The following is a 24,997-nucleotide window of genomic DNA, read 5'->3' on the forward strand; positions in this document are numbered from 1 at the left end:
GTTAGGTTAGATTAATAGTGCAAAAAGTCAAAACGTTTAACTTATTTTAATACGAAGGGAGTGTTCAATATTATATTGGTATTATATAGCAGTGTATGCTTGTAATACGGTGGTACTAAATACAATCTCAATAGTACTTAAAAAAATTCCAATGGTATTTGTTGAAGCTTAAGAGTTTTGATGATGATGAATAAAAACAAACTTCAACTAATGTGATTTCTCTAAGTGTTGTAACTAGAAAAGGTAAAGTTGATTTTGGAAGTAAAAGAGTAACCTGACTATGAAGACCCAAGGAGACTCCACGGAAAGTTAAAGAAAGTAAAAGAAGAGTTCCTTAATGGAACTACTGAGTCCCCTAACAGGAACACCAAGAGAAGTTTTCTAACAGGAACTTGACAGCAAGTTGAGAAGATTGACTTGGTTTGCGTGAAGACACCAAGTTCCATAAGAACTTGGCCTATGAAGTTCCATCAAGGAGGTGGAGAGTGAAGGACAATAAGATCTTAATCCTGGTCTGCGTAAAGCCCAAGTATCCTTAACTTACAACAATTGACGAGACAATCCAGCTAATATATATAAGTTTATTTTAAGTTTATTTTTCTAAGGATTGTTGTAAATATGTTAGGAAAGTTTTTATGCATGAAATTTATTAAAGGCGTGACAAAGCTTGGCAAGCTTCATAAATGGAAAATTTATAAAGGATAAGTTTTATCTTATGAAAAGATTTTCTAAAGACTTTATTGTGTGAAAACCGGTTTTATAAAATATCATTCATTTCATAAATTATATCTTTGATAAGTTTTCTAAAAAGATTTTCTTTACAAATGATTTACTTAAAAACGTGTTTTATGAAAATGGTAGTTTTATAATTTCTATCTTTTTGAAAACCCTACTTTGATACGAATACTTCTTGTATATAAAGTAGAATTCATAATTTACACAACTTGTGAGTTTATGCGTGAAGATATGAAGAGAGCTCTAAAGTGTAAGTTTACCAAGTCTAAACTTTGTCATATTAGTTTCGGATCCCATGTGTAGCTTTCCTATCACATATTAGAGTCAAAGAGTTTGTATTGTTTTAGTTTGGGTGAGTGTTTAGCTTATTCCAAACAGATTATAGGCTTCTAGATTGAAGCTGAGAGAATGGACATTCAGGGAATGTCAAGTAGATTCTAAGTCCGGGACTTATATTTGGTAGGATAGGGTCCTATCGAGTAGCAAGTTCAGTCAGGAACTTGTGAGTAAAAGTCTGATTATAATAGGTTGTAACTAAGAGAGTTTGTCCTATTATAGTGGATTGTTTTGGTGTTTGAAATCCCTGGGAGGGTCAATGTTTTATTTCCCGTTGGGCCCTGGAAGGTTTCCTCGTAAATCTTGTGTGCTTTGCTAAGTTCCTTTTATATTCTGTGTTAATTTCGCAAAAATAGTCACTAGGAACTCACATAAAATTCACCCCCCTCTTGTAGTGTCTGTCTCAACTAATAGTATTTTATAATAAACTTCAAATTATACAATTAGAGTACGGTCCTTATCACTTTTTCCTTTGTTTTCACCTGGGCGTCCATAATTTGGATAAAAACTGAAATCCAATCCAATCCAATCCAATCCAAACCAAATTATTAATTCGGATCGGATTCAAACTCTAAATCGGATTGGATCAGATTGAAATTTTTTGAAAATTCGAATTTTCAGATTGGATCGGATTGACCTTGTTTAGATTCAAAAAACCGAATTAACCAAAGTATGAAATCATGCTTTTACAACTAAGGATTGTTTAAAATAATCATGTAAAATTATGTTTCAATAATTGTACTAATCATGTACAACTATGTTTTCTAGACTAAAATTTTTATAGTTTCATTTTTATTTTTATAATCACTTTAGGCCCTAAAAATTTGCAATGTATTTTAATTTGGATTTTTGGATCGGATCCAAATAACCGTATTATAATTTGGATTGGATCGGATTGGATTGATAAGAAATTCGGATTGAATTGGATTTGAAAATTAAAAATCGAATTTTATTTCAGATCGGATTGAATTTGGCCTAAATCCAAACCGAAAACCGAATACGTACCCCTAATTTTCACGTGATGACAATATGACTGAAAGTACGTGAAATCCACATCACCTTATTTTTTTTTCTTTTCTCTTTAATGTACTTTTAATATTTTAATATCCCACTTTTTTCAGTTACAATTTTGCCATGTTTTGTACTAGTCAATATATGACAAACTTGCATGAGTACTTCCTCTCATAACATAAGCCACAATATACCAACCTAACCAACCTAGAGGGAGTTTAAAGGCATAATAATTATGCACAAACAAATACATATCAGTGACAATTTTGTAAATAGTAACAAATTAAAAGTACTACTAAGAGGTAATTGATAAAGTACTACCTAAACATTTTTAGTAGTACCTTTGATGCTCCAACTAGTAGTATTGAACACCTGTCAATAGTATTATTGAGCAGTAACATTAGTAATACTGAGAGGTGAAAAAGTTTTTATGTAAAATTAGTTTTACATAACTGTTATGCATTATAACTTCCTCAGCTACCTATATATACCTATAGTAATACACCAAAAATGTTCCTTCAACTTCTAGGAAGTTTTGTTTGCTAGTTCGGGCTAGTTATTGGGTTGAATAGTAGGAGATTTCAATTTTGATAGGACGTCCTCTCACAAATTCTTACGTATAGCTGACTATATTGTGTGAATAGCCCACATATAAGAATCATGAACATTTGTAACTGAAAAGCTGGCATGTCCTCTTTCTGTTTAACTCTGATCTCAACTACTTCTCTCTCTCTCTCTTCTTTTTTATATCATTTGTAACTTTAAATTTTGCTCTTTTTTTTCTTCTTACTTTCCTAATGTTTTTCTATCTCTTCTATAGTTGATATTCCTTAGTTCTTTCTCTTAAATATTGTTTTCCTACTCCTTTTCTCTACTCTTCATTATTGATGCGTATTGATTGTGGAAAATCTTACTTATTTTAGAACTTTCAATCGTTATTAGTTTTATTTTATTATTTTGATTTTTTTTTTGGTTAGTTAGGTGGCCGAAATTAATTAATTAAGATATAATTGTCAGTATAATTCGGTTACTAGATTATAGATTAGTATTAAAGATCATATTTGTAAAACTTTATCTTTACAAGCTAGGATTAGTTTTTCGGTTTGCGTTGTATTAGTTTTTATTTTTTATTATTATTTTTTTAAGGATATTTGTATTAGTTTGTTATATACGACTTTTAGGTTAAATTATTTAGCTTATAAATACATGATGATGTTTAATGAAAAAGTATGATTGATTGATTTGGAATTTAATAAAGTTTTATGTAAGCTCATGCTTGTATATTCTTGGCCGTGTTAAGGTTTAAAACTCGTGTTTCTCAGTGTTTCTTATCAGAGACAATAATCAACTAAAATGAAAAATGGACTTGGAATCGCAATAGAATTAACTCAAAGATTTGAAAGAGTATTGTAGGCATCAATTGAATTGTGCCTACTTAAGCATGTTGTGAATATGCTTGGCAATCATAGAAAGTGAGATTTGATATTATAGGATTATGGACAAAAAGTAGGGATCCGCCAACAAGTCTTTTAATGAACTTATAAGCCGTTCATGGATCATTAAAGGCAACCACGAAAAAGGGACAAACTGGAAGGCAACCACGATTTGATCCATAAAGGTTACACCCCATTCATAGTCCATGAGATTAATAAATCCATATGGTTACGAACCACGGATAAAGGATTGGGGATGATGGTACAAAGTTAAGTCATAGAAGTCAACTTTGCCTGTATTAGACTTTACTCGATTCATATTGTGAAAAGTTTTCTTTGCGATTTAAAAGGCATACAAACAAAGTTCAATTTGGTCCAAACTAATATTACTAAGTTGGTTGAATATTTAATACACATAAAATTCTAAATATTGTGATCACTTATTAAGTCCACAAGAATAAAAGGGAACCTAAACTGGTTGTCCAAATTATCTTATTAGGGGTGATTTTCAATTACATATTCGTAATTAAAAAAGGGTGATAAAAATAGTACGGCATAAATATTGGAATCAACGTCATAATATTAATTAGTCAAAGCATCCAAATCATAATAATAAACCTAAACATGATACTAGCAAAATAAATAAGTTAAGAAATTAAATAAATTAATTACTTACATTGCGCACGCTCCTTTAAGTTGCTACATCATTAATAAATTGTTAATAACTTCAATTAAAAAAATATAAATTGAATTGAAATAATTAAATTAAATAAAATAAAGTTTAGATTTATCCAAACTCTTATATATTCAACCTTTTACGCCTAGGTTGATGAGTAAAACTCCAAGTATTGCAAACAGATATTAAATTGCTTGAAAACGATGATTAGAATAGGTATAATGATGATCAAAGGCTCAAATTGTATGTTTCAGCTCGTATTGTGCTGTCCTTTCTTTGAAAACCTAGAATTAGGGTCGTATTTATAGGCTAAAAGGCGGAAAAAGAGGTGTCGTGCAAATAGTATGTGTACCACAGGAAAATTTAATGTACCGTGGCGCTAGACATTTGTTAGATTTTACTCGTTTTTAAAAACTTCCATAACTTTTTATTCGTAACTTTGAATAAAGCATATAATATATCATTGGAAAGATCTTGAAGTATACTTTCCAACTCCGTTAGAATTAGGTCAAAATCTTTTGTCGATTTTAAGATATGGCCGTTTGAGTGCAAGGGTGTCAATTTTGGTTCTGTTACATGGATATTTTATAGGGGTTGAGTAACTTCAAATAACTGAATCTTATATGTGGTTTACTTTATTAGTAATTTTGCATGGTGTACTTATTATCTCCTTATTTATATGTATTTAACACCTAAAATTAAATAAAATTTTGGTATCAACAATTACATTTCAAGATTGTAAATCATTTTGCATGTTTAGAGTAAATATTTATGTTAGTAACTAATATATCTATTTCTGATTGTTTAAACACTTTGTTTTCCACATTGTTCACAAGCTGCACATTGACTATCGCTTTTGTGATATGTAATAGGATGCAACGTGGGAAAAGAAAATAAAGACAAAAGGTTAATGAAGAGTAGCAATAGCTTGAAAAACTGAAAAATCAAGAATCGCTGGAAGTATAGGGAACCACAAGAAAATTCGCTTAAATCCCCAACAAGCAGTGTGTTATGCAATCCTGTATGAGATTTGAACAATTCCTCAAGAGTTAAAAAATGAAATGCTCAAATCAGATTGCTCTGAAGCAATTGAAGCCATCAGGAACCCACAAGATCTCTCTTCTAACATAACAAAGATCGTAGAGCTAATTAAGTCACAACTTGTTTGGCAACCAATTATAAACAATGTAATAAAATGAATTTGTATGTAAATTTCAAAAGAAAATCAATGTTTATTCCCATGATCACTCAAGATAACCCTTAAATTGTTTAATTTTCTTTGTACTTTCCATTTCCACCTAATGCCAAGGAAACAAAATCTTGGGATGAAATTGTGTTTTACAGAAATTATACGTTTTCAAACTACATTACACTTAAAATTCATTTTTGCTACAGCAATTTATTATCGGCTATCAAACGGTCTGATAGAGACAATGTAATATGGACTACACCACATGCTTTAAAGTTCGATGACAATCAAGCAAGCCCACCTCATGGGCTCATGAGTCATGGCTACAACCTCTAAAGGGTGCAAATTGTACCTTGAAATCTTGTTTATATCCATCGACCTCTTTTTGGTTCGATTTTGATTCCATATTTAATGGACCATGTTCGTTGATGTATAAAAAGGTCCATGAAACATAAAACTAATTTGGGCTAAACTTCACAGCCCTAACATCTTACAAACACACACCAAAAAAAAAAAAAAAAAAAAAAAAAAAAAAACTCTAAAAAAGTTAAAAATCAATTAATTAAAAATCAACCAATCTAGGGTTTTGTTCTACTACATATAAAACTCTACTCATAGGATCTCTCTCCTTCTTCCTCGAAAGCCGTAATTCAAAATCTAATCTTACCTCCATCTCACTTTCTCTCTCCTAAACTTTCTTCGCAAATCAGTCAAGAATGGGAGTATACACCTTCGTTTGCAAGAAATCCGGCGATGGTTGGTCCGCCAAGCAACACTCCGGCGACCTTGAAGCCGCCGCTGGTTCCACCTTCGATCTTCAGAGGAAGCTCGTTCAAACCGCCCTTAGTTCCGGTGATTCCGGCGCTGTTCAATCCTCTTTCAATTACATCACTCCTTCCTCTGCTGTTGCTCAGGTTTGTCGGATTCTCATAATTTCTTAGATTTTGTGATTTAATTTAGGGTTTTGAATAGTTGCTTAAGAGTTGATTGTTTATGGTTGGATTTTTTGTTTTCTGGATTTATGTTGTTGGTTGGAGAATTGGAATCTGAGTTTATGTAAATTCGTAAATTTATTTATTTTTTGTTTGATTTGTGAAATTGAATTAGATTTGAATTTGAATTTGGGTAATTGGATTGATTCGAACCTGATTTGAATCTGATCCGAAGTTTGATGAAGATGTGAACTCGTAGTGACTTGAATTGGGTTTGGTATGAAAAGAATCTGATCTGAATTTGAACCGACTGAAATTAAGTAGCAAACACTAATTGGAAATATAATTTAGGGAACGTATAAATCTAAACGATCATAAATTGATCTGATAATGACTTTTCCATGTCTTAATCATAAATTGATCTGATAATGACTTGATCATGTCTTAATCAACGGAGTTGCTATATGACCTGAATTTGATTGTCCTGAAGACCTGGTTTGATCCGAATGATCATGATTATAATGGTGAGGGTTACTCGTTTGCTACGGCTTACAATTAGTTAAGGAGTGTCTAGTTTGATCGCTAGTCTAATGATCAACCTGATCATTCATTGTGATGACTTAACCTAGCAGTTTGTTGGAAAGAGAAATAGTTGACATTCTCCTATAAGTTTATAGGAGCTGCCCTGTATCGTAATTGAAGCTGTACGCATATCGGCATATGCATTGGTATATGAATGTGTTTATAGTGAGAGGTGTTTTGCTCGTCCAATTTATGAAAATTTATTACATGTTTTTGGTCCATATTGAAATTAACCGTTCCATAGTTTGGTGTCAAACATGGATGATTGAAGTCTTAGTATCATAGCTAAATAATGTAATGTAATTTTGAGTTTTTAAACAAGGTTAGTAAATGAGATTACTGAACGACATGATGTGACCCCTAATATATCTTGTGTTACTCTTGTTTAGAGTTGTGATTCAGCTGGGGCTGTTGTCTGACACTGCTCGATTCTTTTTTTGATTTGGTCCAGGTGATCATTGGTGGAGCTGTTGCTGCCGCAGTTGTCGGTGGAGGGGCAGCTGCAGCAGCTCCCTCAGGTGGAGCAGCTGCTGCAGAGGCACCTAAGGAAGAGAAGAAGCCAGAGAAGGAGGAAAGTGAGGATGAGGATATGGGTTTCTCACTCTTTGACTAGAGTGTTAAACTGTTAATTACATGTAACATCTCTATTTTGGCATGTCAGAATGTTATGAGGTGTTCCTAAGTACTAGAATTTTGTTTAGATGTTCAGTAATCAGTATACTAGATGAACGTATTTGCTGAGAGTTTTGTTTGGAACTGGTAATACAGTTATTGCCATGTCTTTTGATTGTATTGTCTAATTCTTTTGATGATAATAATATGTCATATTTATGTCTTTTGACGTCTCCATAGTACTACTACTTAGTAACTAAGATTAAGTCATAATTCATTAATAATTTTTCGTTCTAGCCTTGTAGGGTTTCTTTTACCTTTGATTATTACGATAAAACGGTGATTGATTTCAGGAGCTAATTTTGAGAAACATGGGGATCTGGCAATTAGGAATATAGGATTATTTAGAGTCTGCTATGTTCTCACTACATTGCACTAATTTAGTGTAGGGTAAAGGCTACTCATAAACTTGGTTTATGTGGGTCAGACATAAATCAATTATATGGCATAATGTAATCGATGTTTGCTTTGTTTAAATTTCAAATGAAATTTTAAATCAAATATCTATTTTCAAGGCTAATTCACTACACCCAAATTCCCAACCACCCATTCTCTCCTCTCATTTTTTTTGACTGAAATTTTTTTGTTTGGTTTTTCTCTCTTCTCTCTTCCAATGTTCTTAGAGTTATTCATGTTCTTGAATTCTATTTTTTTTTCTTTGAATTTTTATTATAATTTAATTTTCTTATATAATGTTTCACAAATCAAACTTTATTATCTATCTAACTAGTGAATAATTTTCCTCTAATTTTTTCTGATGAAATTTTATATAGTTTGATTTTTTTTTTCTCTATTCTCTCTTTTAATGTTCTTCATGTTCTTAAATTTTTTTTTACTTCTGATTTTTTCTATAATTTTTTATTTTTTTATTTTTTATTTTAATATAATGTTTCACGAATCAAACATAGTTTATCGATCTAATTAGTGAAAAATTCCCATCTCACTCTTTTTGGGTGAAATTTTTTGTGTCCAATTTTTTCTCTCCTCTAATGTTCTTCATATTATTCTATATTTTTTGTAAAAATTAGTTCTTCATCTTTTGCTTAATTTTTTTTTGGTTTTTTTTTTTCAGAAATTGATATGAATATACAATGTTTTGTTGTACATTTTTTTAAATTATTTGTTCTTTATCCTTGTTGTTTCATATCTGTTTTGTGATTTTTTTTTTTTGGTATAAATCTTATGAACAAAACTAAAAAAGAAAAATGTTAATTTTTCTTTTTCTAGATTATTCATATATTAGCTTCATTTTATTGATTTTAGGATTATTAAATTGGTTTGAAGACAAATTATGTTGTATTTACATCCCAACAATATAGCTTTTCAATCGAAACGTATTGTACTATGTGAATGGAAATATCGTTATTTCCAATGTTCTTCAATTTTCCCAGATTTTAAACATCAAAGTAAAAAATTTGTTCAAGTTAGATTATTGATCAGTAACAGAATATGGACACTGGATGCTTCATAATGGCAACACAATAAACTCCGTGAATTATCTAGGTGACAGATTAATAAGAAATTAATATTCAGTTTTAATTAGAACCAAAGATCAAGCTTTCCAATCCATAAAACGTTTGGAGTCAATTAAATGATGATCAAAATTGTGAAAACAAAGAAAAAAAATGAGCCAAATCTTAAAAATAAAACGATTTGTAATGATTGTAAGTTTGTTATTTATTTAGTAACAACAGTTATTTAAATAGTTTTCAATAACTATATTACAGTAACAACAATTATTTAAATAGTATTCAAATTCTATATTATAGTTTGTAAATAATGGTGGTGTATACTATAAAAATATAATGTATCAAGATGTTAACATAGTGAATATCCCGCTATTTTGTTGTTGATATGTTTTAAAAAATTTAATTATTTGCATTTTTAAATCTCAAGTTTCGAATATATTCTTTCAAGAAGTAAACAAAGTTTCAAAAATTTTAAGTTTTATTATTAATATGTTTAAAAACTTTTACTTATTTTGCATTTTTATTTTAATTTTTGATAAAACGATATATTTATTAGTAACCGATAACTATTATTTGTATTCCAATTTCATTTTATTTAACCTTCCACTATTTTATTTTAAACCTTCACTATTTTGTTTTGGCCCATCAACTCAAGTGCTATCATTAGTATTGTGTGTTTCAAGCAAACATTAAGTATTTCAATAATTATTACTTAATTTGTAAATGATTATTTTTGCATAATCTCACTTTCTGGTATAACAATTGATCGAGTGTTAGTATTTGTATATTACAATATTAATAATTGTTATGCCTTTTAATAATCAATTATTATCTAATATTATTAGTAAGGAGTGTAGTTTCACTTTTTGGTAAGACAATTGATCGAGATTTAGTACGTAATTGTATTGTTATTATTAAGGAGCATCATTTCATTTTTAAAAATAACAATTGATCGAGAGTTAGTATATCTACAATGTACTATATATACATTACAAGTTTAATAATTTTTGTGCCTTGGAATAATCGATTACCTAATATATATTAGGGAATAAGATCATATTAGTATTGCAAACAATAATGAATGAATAATTTATTGATTATAGTTATCTCCTTACACGATGAGAAAAAGGATAATAAAACGAAGATTAGTTATAGATCTTCTTAAATATAGTAAAAAAAAATAGTTTATTATAAATATGTAATTTGAAACTTTTGTTTCACACAACGCTATATTTATTAGTAACCGATAACTACGTTTTGTATTCCAAATGTTAATTATTTTTAACTCCCTACTATTTGATTTTAACCCTTCTCTATTTAATTTAATCCCTCAATTTAAGTTTTATCATTTGTATTGGGTGGTTGAAGCAAAAATTGAATGTTTCAAGAGTTACTCCTTTGTAAATATTTATTTTAGCAAATATCAATTTTTTGTAAAATAATTGATCAAGATGTAGTATTTGTATAATACAAGATTAATAATTTTATTATTATCTTATAATTAACAATTATCTAATGTTAATACCGAGGAGCATAATTTGACTTTAAAAAAATAACAATTGATCATAAGTTATTATTATAAATCCTCCGATCCGTTTAAAAATAATTTTCTCACGTGGAATCTTTTGTGTAAATAAAGGTAAGAAATTGAAAGAATTATGAAATAAAGTACATTTGAAATACAATGGAACCATCTATAGCAACCACTTATTATTATGGAGTAAAGTACATTTGGGCCTTTTTTTTTGAATTAGTACCACTGAAATTAGGAAAATATGGGAAAATAATGAGGATAAGTGAAGAATTAAAAATAGAAAGTGGGAAGATAATTTTGAAACACAAAAAATGAAAAGCGAAAAGATCATTTTGAAACGGAGGGAGTAAATTACAAGATTAATAATTGTCGTGTCATATAATAATAAATTAGCTAATATTAATATTAAGGAATGAGACCATACTAATAATGCTAACGAAGATGTAGAAACAATTTTTTTAATAAAACGAAGAGTAGTTAGAAATTAAATCTCCTTACAAAAAATAAACAAAGATTGGACAATTTTAAGATTTATTATTAATATATTTTTTAATTAATTTTCATATTTATGTATTTTTTTTGTCAAAATGATGTATGTATTAGTAACTGCTAACTATTTTTGTATTTTAACTGATAATTTTTTTAACCCTCCACTATTTATTTGTTTATTTTTTTTTATTTTATTTTATTTTATTTATTTTTGGTTGTTGAGGAAATCCACTACTTGATTTTAACCCTTCAATACTTTATTTTAGCCCTTCAACTCAAGTCTTGTCGTTAGTATTAGATGTTTGAAACAACATTGAGCATTTGAAGAGAGTTATTCTTACTTTGTAAATATTTATTTTTGCATAATCTTAATATTGGTAAAATAACCAACCCTACACTATTTAATTTTAACCCTTTTCAACTAGAATTCAAATCTTTGCTACTTGAATTTAAGTTTTGTTATAAAATTTAAGCTTTTATAATAATTTTTTGATTTGTAATTTAAGAATTATTATCAAATGATATATTATTCAATTTTTGTGAAAACCTCTCTCTTTATTAATGACTCTGACTAGGACATTCTAATTTCCAGTAACAAATTCTGTTTATTAGTATTATAATATAATTGTTTAGTAACACGATAGTGGGATTAGTATGCATTAAATGCATGTTTGGCACCTAACTTATATCTCTCGCTGAACCTTGCTTTGTGGTGCCAAAACCCAAATAGTTTTCCCTCCTAATTTTCCCTTTCCTTTTTTTGGCTAGCAATGATGTGGCGGCATCTTATTGGAAGTTTATGTCTACCCCACATAAACCAGGTTTATGTGTAGCATCTTTCTTTAGTGTAGTAAGGAGAAATTTGCATGTGAATTACTTATGGTAGAGTTTAATGTTTACTTCTAGGTTCAAGTGTTGGAGTAATCTATGCATTTTGTACCCAACATTTAACGTAATTTGTATCATGCCATAACCACCATCGTTCCAGCCGTACCTATGGTTCTTGGTATTGTAACAGCAAAAAAAAAGTCAATTCAATATAATCGAAATACAAGTATTAAGAAAAATACTACGTTGCCACACGACCAACCACTACGACATATCCAATCGCATTTGGTCGAATCTGGCACAAAAATCTCTCTCTCTCTCTCTCTCTTTTTTAACCTCGTGTTCCCCTACCCCCCTTTTAAATTGATATTGTAGTGGTCAAATTAAACCATAGGAGTTTTAGATCCATAACTCGTGTCCAATTTTGACCGCCATAATTTTTTTAGGTGTTTAGAGAGATAAAATCGATCCCAGTATAATTTGAAACCAAGAAAAAAGCTCTAATCATTGAGCTATCCTTCACTCCCAGCCATAAATTAAATTTATGTAAATTTTGTTGGTGGTGGGTTTGGAGAGGGTTAATTTCTTAGGTTGGTGAGGGTGCTAGTTTGATGAAAGTAGGGTAGGTGGGTGTTGTTTCCACGAAAGGTGGTGAGGGTGAACAGTGGCTTCGGAGAAGGCAATGAGGGTGGTGGTGGTTTTGGGAGGAGCGACGAGTGTAGTGGTGCTGTGGTGGTGATATTAGTAGCATTGTAGTGGTAGTGGTAGTGGTGATGGTGGCGATTTGTGATAAAGCAAGTAGATATGATGGACATGGTGTGTGGGGGAGGGGGGTTTGAAAAGTCTGCCCTAGTTTATCAGAATCAGATATATATATATATTAAATAAAACAAACCCTTCTTCCACCATCACATATTCATAATCACCACCATCATCACAGCAACCTCAACCACCCGAAACCCATCATAACTACCACCATCTCCCCATCTTCTTGTTGGTCTATTCGTCTTCGGGTCTTCCTCTTCTTCTTCTTCTTCCCCCGTTGTCCTCCTCCTTTTCTTCCTTCCTCAACAATAATGGCCTTAAGCCCTCAACACCGCTTCGCGGTGGAACAAAGTGAAACCCTAATAACTAAGAGTGTCAAGTAGGGCAATATTAATCCCTCAGGGGAAGCATCTTCTTCACGACAGAATTTTTAACCACTTGGTGATCAATGACGCTGCTGTGAAGTTGCGCTTGTGTGGAGGAAGAAAATGGGATAGATGTAATGGAGGAGGAAGAAGGGAGGAAGAAAGGGACGAAATTACAAAGTTGCTCCAAAATAAATAAGTGAAATGACTTATATATCCCCTTATATACCAATATCAGGCTAATGAACCTGTATTTTCTCGGGTTTGAAGCATTGAGGGGTTAAGGAGGAGTGTGGTTGAAGTTATAATTATGGAATGGGGTCATAGTTGGTTTAATAATTAAGGGTAGTATGGTAATCTTGTAAGAAAAGGTTTTTATTTTGAGTTAACTTTTGTAATATTTCTATTTTAAGAGAGTGTTTTACATGAAAGAAAACAAATGAAATATATTATTTATCTTTTAAAGAAAAGTGAAGGAGGACTGGGGGAGCAAGAGCGAAAGATGGCAAACATTACAACCTCCTCCCCATTGAGGGAACAAGAGCGAATAGTTAAATGAGCAACTGTGTTCCCCACCCTCTTAACATTACTTATTAAATCATATTTAAACACTGAAAAATGGGTAATAGAAAGAAGAATAGTAAAGAATGTTGCACTTATGTAATTTATAGCTAACCAATTGAAAAATGAGTACTCTGTATTGTTTTTGTATACAAAATGTGTATCGGTTTTATTATATAATACAAATAAGCTTTCCCAAAACTCAGTGCAATGTCATGTATAGTAACACATACATTTGTTTTGAAACAAAGGGATAATTCTAATATTCTTTTCATTTTCTGTAGTTAGTCCACATCTTATTAGATTTGTATTAATGTGTATATTTTCAATTATGTAATTTATATAATTTTGTTCATTTCCAGATTAAAGAAATTACCTTATTTGTGTTATTTCGTATTTGCATTTACCATATTGAACTAATTATGTAATGACATATTTTTTCACGAAAAAAAAGCATAAAAGGTATCAATGACATATACTTTCTCTATTTTTATATTACTTGCAACACACCACTTTGACGCACATTTTAAGGGAGATATTAGATTAGGTAATTAAACATAAAAATTAATTGACAAAATATTACCACCGATAAGAAAAAAATGATAAGTAATTACGGTTTAAATTCTATTGCTTATTAATTTGTATGTTTACTTAGTCTAATCACTTCCTCAAATAGTATGCCAAAAAGATGTGTTGTTAGTATAAAAAAACCGAGAAAGTTTTTTTTCAAGGAAAAAGATGTGTATTAATTATTCATGTGTAATTAGAAAAAGACTTGAATGATAAGCATCGAATTCAAAGCATACAAAGATAAAATACAATCATTCCAAGGACCATGTTTTGTTAAAAAAATCATTCCAAGGATCATGGAGATTTTATTTAAATTAAATGTTGTGCTCTACCAAAATTTTAAGTTTATATCTAGTCTTAATTGCAAACATCCAAATCCAAACCTTTTTTTATTCTTAAAAATTCGCCAATTTATTAAGGCTAATGCAATATATACAATCACTACGAGAGTTGCATATAAACATTAATACATTTAATTTCTTAAATGTTACCCCGTGCAATATAAATTTGGCAACTAATGACAAAAAAACACACGTGTATTGGTGTAATTAATGCTAAGTTATCATTGTTTTTTTCCCAATCTTATATATATGCACTCCTTATTAGAGCAACTCCAATGACAAGCTAATTGTTATATTTTATTAGCTTGTCATGCCACATAAGTTTTAGGCTAATTATCTTTCTCGTTAGTTTGAGTCCCAATGACTAGCTATTATTAGCTAAGTGTTTAAATTACTAATTTATTATTTTTATCTTAATTACTAATTTACTTTTAGCATTTTCTTTTGACAAGTATTTTTCAGCAAATTAGTTGGCCAAGCTAATTGCATATCTAGCTCCAATGGTCAAGCTAGTAGTTAGGGACTAATTAAAAATGCAGACGAGTCCCTAGTTAGCTGCAACCATTGGAGTTGCTCTTAAGCTTATAACTATATTTTTCATTTTTCATTTTTTTTTAAATTATTGGGTTACTAGTGGAGTTATTAATATATAACTAGCTTTTGGACCCGTTCTACGCGCGGGTTGTGTTTAAATTATTAGTTTTATATAAAACTTTACAAATCACTTGAATAAATTCATTTCATCATCTTTTAACATGTTATAACATTTTATAAATTAGTAGTAATAATTGTAGGAAAAGTGGCTTAAAATTGTAATATCAATTCTCTATTTGCATGATAGTTAATCAACAATTTGTGTAAAAAAATAAATAAATACCAAACCCTTGTTATAGTTTTACAAACATCAAATTTGAAGTTATGAAATCCCTCTTTACCAATTTATTTTATAGTGCACTTAATATCTTGAAAATAAAGGGCCTATGACATGCAAGCAATATGATCCTACGGAATTTACATAATATTTTTGCACGAAAATCTTCATTTTTCGTGTCAAATTCAAGCCTTCCTTTTTTCCCACCTCAATTTTTTCCATGTTAATCATCATCTTCATTGTTGTAGAATTTTTACATAGAATTTTGAGTGATATTTCTCTAATTATTAACTTTTTTGGAACTTAAGTGATGTGAAAAAAGCTTTTGTGGAAATTTGTATTTATATTAGGAAAGAGATTAGGCAAAATAAGGGGTCACTAAATTGAATGACGAATGTGAATAAATTGAATTGAAAGATGGTGGGAGAAGAAGAGAAGGTTTAAAAAATTCAATTTGTTGAATTAAAATAGAGGTTGAAAATATAGAGTTATTGAAAAATAAAGGGGGAGATGAAGAGAAGTTCATTGAAAATATAAGAAAAGGGGTTAAGGAAGGAGAATGATGAAAGGTAAAAGGGAAAGAGGACATGTGATGGCACTTTTATAGATGGGTGGAGTTCAGTGTTTAAATTCTTATCCCCATGACCTTATTTTTCAATCTTTATCCACTCCAGCCTCGTAGTTATAATATAAAAACATCAATGTTTTATCTCCCACTTAGGTATCCATACCTACCAAATCCTCATCTAGACCTGCCTGATCCTCGCCTTAAACCTGCATAAATATACTTATATGAACATTCTTTATTAACGAGAATATGTAACAATTAAAATTTCATTCACTAATAAAAAATATATAATAAACCAGGGAAACACAAGTTATATAAAAGAGTTGTGTACTTTTGATTTACTACGTTCTTAGTTTTAATTTTATTGGTTATGGCCTTATGTATGAATTTTGATTTAAATGTATGTAACCTCCAGGTAATTAAGGCATTAAACCTTGAGAAGTTGAGAGCACCTACAATAGTGACTAGTAGAGTAGTAGGTGTTGTCAACTACAAGTTGACCTCTAGCAATCACGTTACTGATCCTCTTTACATATCACATATGTGACCCTTTGTCGTGCCCTGGGAATAATTGATGTAGGCATTAGAGGAGTTTAAATGTATACTATTGCTTAATACAATTAATAGCAATAAAATTAGGTAATAAAAAACAAATCATGTTTTTTTAATTTTATTTAATTTTTTTTTTGAAACAAAACAAATCATGTTTATTAATTATACAAATTAGTACTTCGTATATTCTCTCTAATCTCTATTCCTATTTTATTCTTACATGCCAACATTATTTTATGGTCACTATTTAAAAATTTTGACCATAAAAACTTACTAGCTACCATAACATCAAAATCATATCATGTAGGATATTATTAAATCTGGTTTGAAATATATTTTTTTTTGTAGATTCTTTACCATTATCTTGCTGAATATATTAGGGGCCAAAGATGTACACGAGAAATTCTAAAATTCAAAACGTGAAGAATAAAAAGAGGAATTCTCTACCTATAATAATTTGAGTTATGCATGACTCTAATAACACGCATTGGTTTAAATTATACTTTAGATGGTATTATCATGATACCAAAATACTTATTCAGTAGTACCAACGAATGCAAAAATATTTTGTTGGTATCAATATAATCCCTTGTTGGTATTTAGAAGATACCATCTAAACATAATTTAATACCAACACCAATTTTTAAATGAGCTAGACCCACGGGCAAATTAAGAAAAAGCCCCCATTTGAGTATTCAAAGCCTCAAATTATTTGGGGCAGAGAATTTCCCGAATAAAAAGGAACCGAGGTAGTAATTGTACATTGGCACGTGTATCTGTCAAACTGTTGCGATTATTATGAACTGGGGGGAGTAATATTTACCAAATTTACCATAGTACCACATGATATAATTTGTTCGCCTAAACTACCAATCTAGTGTTTGTTTGTGTCATCTTATTTTAATTAACTTATTTTAGTAAGAATAAGTTTAGATTATTTCTAATAAAATAAAATAAAATAATAAGTTCGGATTATACAATGTAAAATAAAATAAAATACGTTCAGATAATAAATAAAATAAGCTGACATAAAATATGTTCAAACAAATCAAGTTCGAAATATTCAAATACATAAATTTAGACAAGATGCATTTAAATTTAATAATTTCAGACTAAATCAAATGAACCAAATAGAGCCTTACCATAATACAGAGTTCCATATGATATAACTTTGCTGGCATATACCAATCATGTACTCCCTTTATTTCAATGTAAATGCTCTATTTTGATTTGGCATAATAGTCAATACAAATTTTGCTTAATAATAGGACTTTTTGTCAAAAACTACCTAATAAAACCAAGATTTTGTGAGAAACTACCTAATAATATATATGTTGTAATAAACTACCTAATAAAGGTAAAATGTTGTAAAAAAACTACCTAAGAAAAGGTAAAATGTTGTAAAATACTATCTATACCGGATTTGCACCGTTGACCGACCTTAAAACACTCTCGAAACCACTGCTTTCATTCCCAAAACTAACAAAACTTGTTTGAAATCTCCTCCACCACGCCTAAACCACTTTTCAACCCCAAAACCACTACCTCTAACCCCAAAAACCACCATCCCGAAGCACTAATCTACCCTCACCAACTCGGAATATCCTCCAATCACCTCGAAAATAATCTTACCACCTTGAAAACTAACCCTCACGGTGGTTTTGGGGGTGTTTTAGGTGGATCAATGTCATAAAATTAAGTCAACGGTTGAAATTCGGTCAAAGGTAAAATCTTACAACATTTTACCTTTTATTAGGTAATTTTTTACAACATTTTTTTTATTAGGTAGTTTCTCACAAAATTTAGGTTTTATTAGGTAGTTTCTCACAAAAAGTCCTTAATAATATTTAATTGTCGGTAAGTAAAAATAATTAAAAGTTGATATTTGATAATATGCATTGAGATGATTCCAACAAATACCCATATGATCTTAAGTATAAGCCACTAACTTTGGTCTAAGAGAATTATGTAGATAGTGTAAAAAGTTAAATTGGAGCATTTATTTTGAAACAAATATAATGGAGTAATAAAACACCCAATAAAAATGTTTTTAATAGAAAGATTCAAATAAATAAATAAAAAAAAAAACCAAAACAAATGAGGAGCATGCCCTAGTTTATCTTTATGATAAACAATAAGTTTATCTAATGGTATTATTGTAAATGCGAAACAGTGAGATGAGTAATAAATATTATTTTTATTTGTTTTATCTTACATAGGTAAAGGTAAGTAAAGTAACGGAAGGTTGGCATTAACTTCATCTTCCTTCCTCGATCCCCAGATTCCCCACCCAAGCCACCTTTCATCGACACCACCATTTCCGACACCACAATCTCGTGTTATATAGTGTTAATTTCATTGAAGGAGCTCAAGTTTTCCTCCACCTTCATCTTCTTCATTTTCACCCACCATTCACCGACACTATCATTTCCGACGACACCGACACCTTCATATTCTTCGCCTTCACTAACATGTCCACCACTATTTTTGGCGGTTTTGCCGCCGAATTCACCGAAAACCCTAAGAAAAAGGAGAAATAAAAAGCATGGTCAACCCCAAAAGTTAGACGTAACGCGCCCCTCCATTAAAGTTTCCCTTGAGTTTGAATTTTTCCTTCGAAGCTTTTGACATTTCCATTAGTTGAAAGTCTTCGAATTCAGGATTTTCCAATAACGACATTCTACAAGCATAAAAGTGTTAAGTTCTTTTACAGTTGAAGTACAAAATTACCCATATTTAAATACATGAATAGACAATTATACCCTTAAAGATTTAGTTTATCATGAAGATAAACTTGTATTCTCCCAATTAATGGAGTAATAGCTACACCAATAAGGCTATTCCCAAAGGCCATATGCGTGACAATGGGTCCGTGGGCACTAAATGTGAAACATTAATTGAAAGAAGCTGTTAAGTACTTGTGAGTTGTGATTGTTGTGAGAATTGATAAGTGTCATTAAATTTGAACAATATCCACTCTCACACCTACTATATCTCTCTACTTGACAATCACTAAGACCGTTGAGGAAGGTATCAACCATATTTATTTCTAGCTACTATTATTCAAATCACCCTAAGAATTCTTAAAAGAGTAAAAGACCCTAGGCTCCTTAGATTATCGGTAGATTGTTAGATTCCCTTCACCACCATCTCGGCCGTCGCCACTTGTGTGTCGTATTTGTATTACAATATTTTGAAAAAAATAAAAAGAGGAGACTCGTTTGAGGTAAGAGATAAGAAAAATTCTTTTAATGAGTTGTATACTCGTATTATAATATTTAACAAAGAATAAAAATAAGGGAATTGAATTAATCATTTAAGGTGCGAGCTGAGATAAGAAAAGTTCTTTTAACGAGTTGCATTAAATATTGCTTCTAAGTTATAAACTCCACATTTTCAACCATGTGAGAGGATTATAGATGTGACTCCATCAAGATTATAGATGTGACTCATGTAGGTGATTGGCCATATGCCCATACGTAATGAACGAAATTATTTTCCATGCAATAGGCCATATGTAATAAATGATACTCCATATTATTATTCTTAGAATTTTTTTCTTTTATCGAAGCTTCTATTATTTAGCAATAAAATTAATTGTGAATATGTAGATAATAATGACTAATGAGGATAATTTAACATGCTAAGGTTTGATATCTGATTAATAGTTTGTTAGTAATTTCATTTGATTTATAGACGTTACTCCCATCATCTCATAATATATAACAGTACATAGTACAACATTAATTTCAAATTAAGCAATTTATTACTCCTGTCAACATTAATTTCAAAACTACTACTAGGACAAAAAAAAAGTTTACTCCATATTGTTTATAAACAAGACATCAATAAATGTTCAATTGTTCAGTATATATTACAGAGTATCATAATTTATTCATATGGAATAAAAGTAAATACAGGCACAAATTATTATTTTCAAGGATGAAAAATACATGTAGGCATACATTTTAAGGAAAAAAATAGGGTAATTTGATTAAAAAAATTATAGCATTAATCTCTTAAAAAAAAATTATAATTGAAATATAAAAATTTAAACATGAATAATAATTTTGAACATTTGTACAAACAAAAACTATATTATGAGAAGAAAGAATTACAATTTATTAACTTCAACCATATACAGAATATTTTTCAGCTAACATGCATGTAGGTTAGCCTCATTAATTGCCTTGGATTTTGACATAGCTAGTGAATTTTTTTTATTTTTATTTATTTATTTATTTTTTTCATTTCAAACATAGCTAGTGATTTTGGAAAGAATAACTTACCAATTTAATGATCTACTAGTAGAACTTTTACTTTCAAGGAGCAGAGCTAACATGAACTTTTTATGTGTTTTTTTAATTTAATTTTAGAAAGTTGAGCTAGCTTGGACTTTGACTTCAATCAATCAAATGCATTGATTAAAATATTCATTGGCATGTCAAATAATAAAAATTTAATTACATCTCTGTAATAAAAAAAAAATCAAAATTCACGTTATTATTAGTACAAGAAGCAACTATTACAAAAATTAAATATATCTGTAATAAAGATTAAGAGTATATCTATATTTCAGCTTACGAGTATTAAACAGCCTACGTATTATATTACTATATATGAACCCAAACTTACACTATAATAGTAACCCCAACTTTAATTTTAATTGTGAAATTAAACTAATAACAAATCGACACAATGTCGTATATTTGATCGTATATAAATATATAATTATAATTACTCCCCATTTACCATGACTTAAGTGGGTACCTATCAAAACAATCGTACCAAGGATTGTTGTGATCATAATTTGAATCTTGTAACGCTTTCCATACCAAACTTCCAACTTTAAATCCTGTCCCAAATGCAATCATCCAAACTTTATCCCCTCTTTTGATCCTTTTCTTGGCCTCAAAATAAGCCAACTCGTAAAACACTAGGCTACTCGACGTGTTCCCAAACCGATGTAGGGTCATCCTCGCCGGCTCAGTCACCACGTTGGGTAACTTTAATACCTTCCCTACTTGCTCAATTACCGCCTTGCCGCCCGTGTGGATGCAAATGTGATCGAATGCGGTTGTGAAGTCGGGCACTATTGGTTTTGACTCGCCTTGAGTCAACACCGAGAGTGCCACCGATTTCACGTACTGAACGAGTTGACTTACTGGGAGGACTCTTGGTGCAAGGGTGGTTAAGTGGGCCCGTAAGTTTTGACCCGCCACTCGAATTAAATCTTTGGTGAGTGAAACTCCCGTGTTGCCCTTTGTGTCTTCCTCTTGGAATGCTGCCTTGTAGGAGCTATCGTCGGCCCCGTGGTGGGTCCGAAGCGAGTGATCGAGTAGGAACTTGGCGTTGCGGCGGCGATTTGGATCGTTTGTAACTATCGCCGCCGCGCAGCCAACTCGAAAAATGCAATTAGTCACCAACATTGACCTATCCTCCCCATAATACCAATTAAGACCAATATTTTCCGTGACTACGACAAGGGCATTTTTGACATTTTGCCCCGTGCCTCTTAAAATATGGGCAGCCATATCGATAGAAAGAATCCCACTCCCACACCCCATCCCACTAAGATTGTATTCTTTTACAGTAGGGTCCATATTATAATGATTAATCAATAACGAGGTCAAAGAAGGTTCGGGTGAAAAACTACCACAAGTAACAATAACAATGTCAATATCCTTACAAGGATCAATCCCGGTCGTCGATAAAAGAATATCGACGGCCGAGAACATACCCTCCTTAGCCTCTAACAATGCAGAGTCTAAGGTCCCCTTATTAAGCCCTTGAAACATAAAAGGAGGGCCATAAGTCTCCTCTCCTAAACCCGACTTCATGTAAATAGAACGCATAAACTCAAAACTCTTATCGGAAAAACAATTAGTTTTTTTCACAAAATACTCGGCTACATCAAAATTACACTTCCGTTCCACGGGAGGTTTATAACAAGAATAATCGAGGAGAAGGATGGGGTACGGCTTAAAGAAAAAGTAGTAAATAGCGTAGAATAAAATTAAAGGAAAAAACACGGAGAAAATAGAGAACGGAGGAATGTAGGATAACAATATTAGAGCTAAAAATGAGGCTTGAAGAAATATTTGAGTGTATGTCAAGGATAATATCTTCATTTTTGTTTTCTTATTATATGTTATAACTATAAGAAAATATGAGTGAAAAAAATGGAAGAATTTGTAGAGAATTTATATAATTGTAAAGAGAGAATTTGAGTGTATAAATTGAGAAGCATGCAAAGAGGTTGGGTAGACGTGCAATAACTACGTCTTGATTATTCGGTTTTTTTACAGTTGGAAAAATATGTACGGCGATTAATGGCTGGCTTCAGTGCGTATCTATATATGCCGACCTTTTCGCTATTTTTGGTGCAAATCTTTAATTTTCTATGCACATGAAATCAAATGGGTTCAACCTTTTAAAAGTAAATATGGAAATTTGGAAACATTTAAGTAATTTTCTTTGAGAGAAGGGTTTACTAAATTTGAAATTTTATTCATGCCATTTGTAAAGATAATTTGTTGTTATAAATATATGCTTACTTGTCATTTTATGAAGTTGTTCTCTTTTTTGGAAATTTGCATAAAAAGAAATACTTGTATGAATTAAGTTGAGTGAGTGGTTGTGGACCTTGTGGTTACTTTTCTAGTAGATAACTAGAGCTAGAATCTTACTATAATTAGCCCTATAGTGGACGAAGTTAGCCGGTTAGGGCTTAAGAGCTTAAGGTAATTATATTTATTCCATCTGTTTTTAAATAAATGCAAGCAATGATGAAGTATCACTTGTGAGCGATTTAATCGATCATGAGTTACAGGATTAGGATATGCAACGAATTGAACACGCATTTAATGAAGTTGATGTTCACAGCATCCTAGCTATTTCCTTGAGCTTAAAAACCGGCCCTGACTCTGTTGCGTGGGCTTTCTCCATGGATGGCTACTATTCTGTAAAAACCGCATATATGCTAGCTAGGGAAGTCATGTAATCTCGATCTTTTCCACAAAGCATGGGTTGATATCTGGAATTTGGAAGTTACATTGAAAGTCCGTCATTTCTTGTAGCGCATCTGTACCGGAATTTTACCTGTGCGTGCCTATCTCAAATCCAGGCACATGACCAACTGTTCAGACTGTGGTGCATGGGTTGTCTAGAAACGTTGCAAAATGCTTTATTTTTTTTTACTATCCTTCTGTTCGTGAGTTATGGTTGGAATGCGATTGCACAGAAATTAAATTTTGGCCTTCTGGTATATGTCCTTGGAACTAATAGAATCCTGGTGCAGACTGGAGAAGAAGAAATTCTGCAGGGGTGCTATTTTGTTATAGAATTTGTGGACTAGGAGGAACGACATGGTGTTCAATGGCAAAGACACCTACCACCTAGTGATCATAGATCGTGTGTATCGACTTGCTATTTGTTTCGGGGTTTTTTTTGATGTGTCCTGCGGGAGAGTTACAATTCCTAGTATGTGCCACCGACGCCTGTACCTGCAAAACCACGAAGACTCCGGTTGGTGGGAGCTCCGCCTCCGACGATCTAGTCAGTAACGTACAGGAGGTAATAAGTGCAGAAATAGTAAATACTCCTCGCTAATACAGGAAGATTCTGCAATTAATATTGCTCGGGATTGGTGTTTGTATTTATGAATGCCCAATAAATGAGGTCTGACCCACTATTTATAGTGGGGAGACAAGTACCCCATCTAGGGTTCAAAGGACACGTGTCAATAGGGGATTGACGCCCTGTTGACCTATGGCTGGCTGCCATGTGTCGCAGGGCCATTGGGCCACGTGTCTAGGGTAATGTTTACCTTAAACATTTTCCCCTCTTAGGCGCTGACGTGGCAGTGCCACGTGGCACCTGAGACACACACACTTCTTCCTTTTTTTTTTTTTGAATTTGAATTCGAATCTTGGAAGTTCAAAGGGCAGAAGGTGAAAATGCGCGAGGGTTCACCTTCTGAGGATTGCCTATAAATAGCAAAACTCCTCTCTCATGTTCACATTTACAACCTTGAACAATTTTCAAAGATTTTTAGAGTAGGCGGTATTGAGAGCAGACTTCCTCTGAATTCTACCGAGTGCACATCCGGTATTTTCTGTCTTTTTTAGAGAATCTTCTACCGTCTGCGTGTATTGTGAACAACATCTCAAATTTGCAGCTGCTACTTCAGAGAACACATCCGGCTACGAGGACGCCTGAGTCTTTGCAAGCCATTTGAAGTTTTTCCAGCCTGGTTAAGCGGTTTTCTCCTCTTCTCAATTAACTTAGGTACCGCCTCTATTCTCTCTAGCTCTTCCATGTATTTACGTTTGTGCTTCTTTCTTGCTTTTTTCTTTATTAGTTCAATAAGTAGATGGACTCTTTATACCCACACCCGGAATATAGTTTTGAGACCAACCGGTCCCTCAGCACGGCTGAGTCTAGGGCTGGGGATGCCGCCTCTAGGTTTTAGAATCTTTCTTGTTCATCTCCCAATCCGACCATCTCCGTGTCTGTG

At 31.6% G+C, this 24,997-nt stretch overlaps 2 protein-coding genes across 2 annotated transcripts; one reads left to right on the forward strand and one right to left on the reverse strand.

Annotated features, from left to right (window-relative positions):
* Positions 1-5,975: 5,975 nt before the first annotated feature.
* Positions 5,976-7,735, forward strand: LOC110735650 (60S acidic ribosomal protein P3-like). Its single transcript, XM_021915837.1, has 2 exons — positions 5,976-6,294; positions 7,346-7,735. The coding sequence occupies exons 1-2, from the start codon at positions 6,097-6,099 to the stop codon at positions 7,505-7,507; spliced, it is 360 nt and encodes a 119-aa protein (XP_021771529.1). The 5' UTR covers positions 5,976-6,096; the 3' UTR covers positions 7,508-7,735.
* A 12,921-nt stretch (positions 7,736-20,656) lies between these two features.
* Positions 20,657-22,652, reverse strand: LOC110735553 (3-ketoacyl-CoA synthase 4-like). Its single transcript, XM_021915745.1, has one exon. It carries the CDS (start codon positions 22,608-22,610, stop codon positions 21,228-21,230), a length of 1,383 nt encoding a protein of 460 aa, XP_021771437.1. The 5' UTR covers positions 22,611-22,652; the 3' UTR covers positions 20,657-21,227.
* Positions 22,653-24,997: the final 2,345 nt, after the last annotated feature.

This window comes from Chenopodium quinoa, unplaced genomic scaffold (genome assembly GCF_001683475.1).
Source record: "Chenopodium quinoa cultivar QQ74 unplaced genomic scaffold, ASM168347v1, whole genome shotgun sequence".
NCBI classification, from domain to species: Eukaryota; Viridiplantae; Streptophyta; class Magnoliopsida; order Caryophyllales; family Amaranthaceae; genus Chenopodium; species Chenopodium quinoa.

Coding starts and splice junctions, on each gene's coding strand:
- LOC110735650 (XM_021915837.1), top strand. CDS start 6,097: ATGGGAGTATACACCTTCGTTTGCAAGAAATCCGGCGATGGTTGGTCC. Junction 6,295..7,345: donor CTTCCTCTGCTGTTGCTCAG/GTTTGTCGGATT, acceptor GATTTGGTCCAG/GTGATCATTGGTGGAGCTGT.
- LOC110735553 (XM_021915745.1), bottom strand. CDS start 22,610: ATGAAGATATTATCCTTGACATACACTCAAATATTTCTTCAAGCCTCA.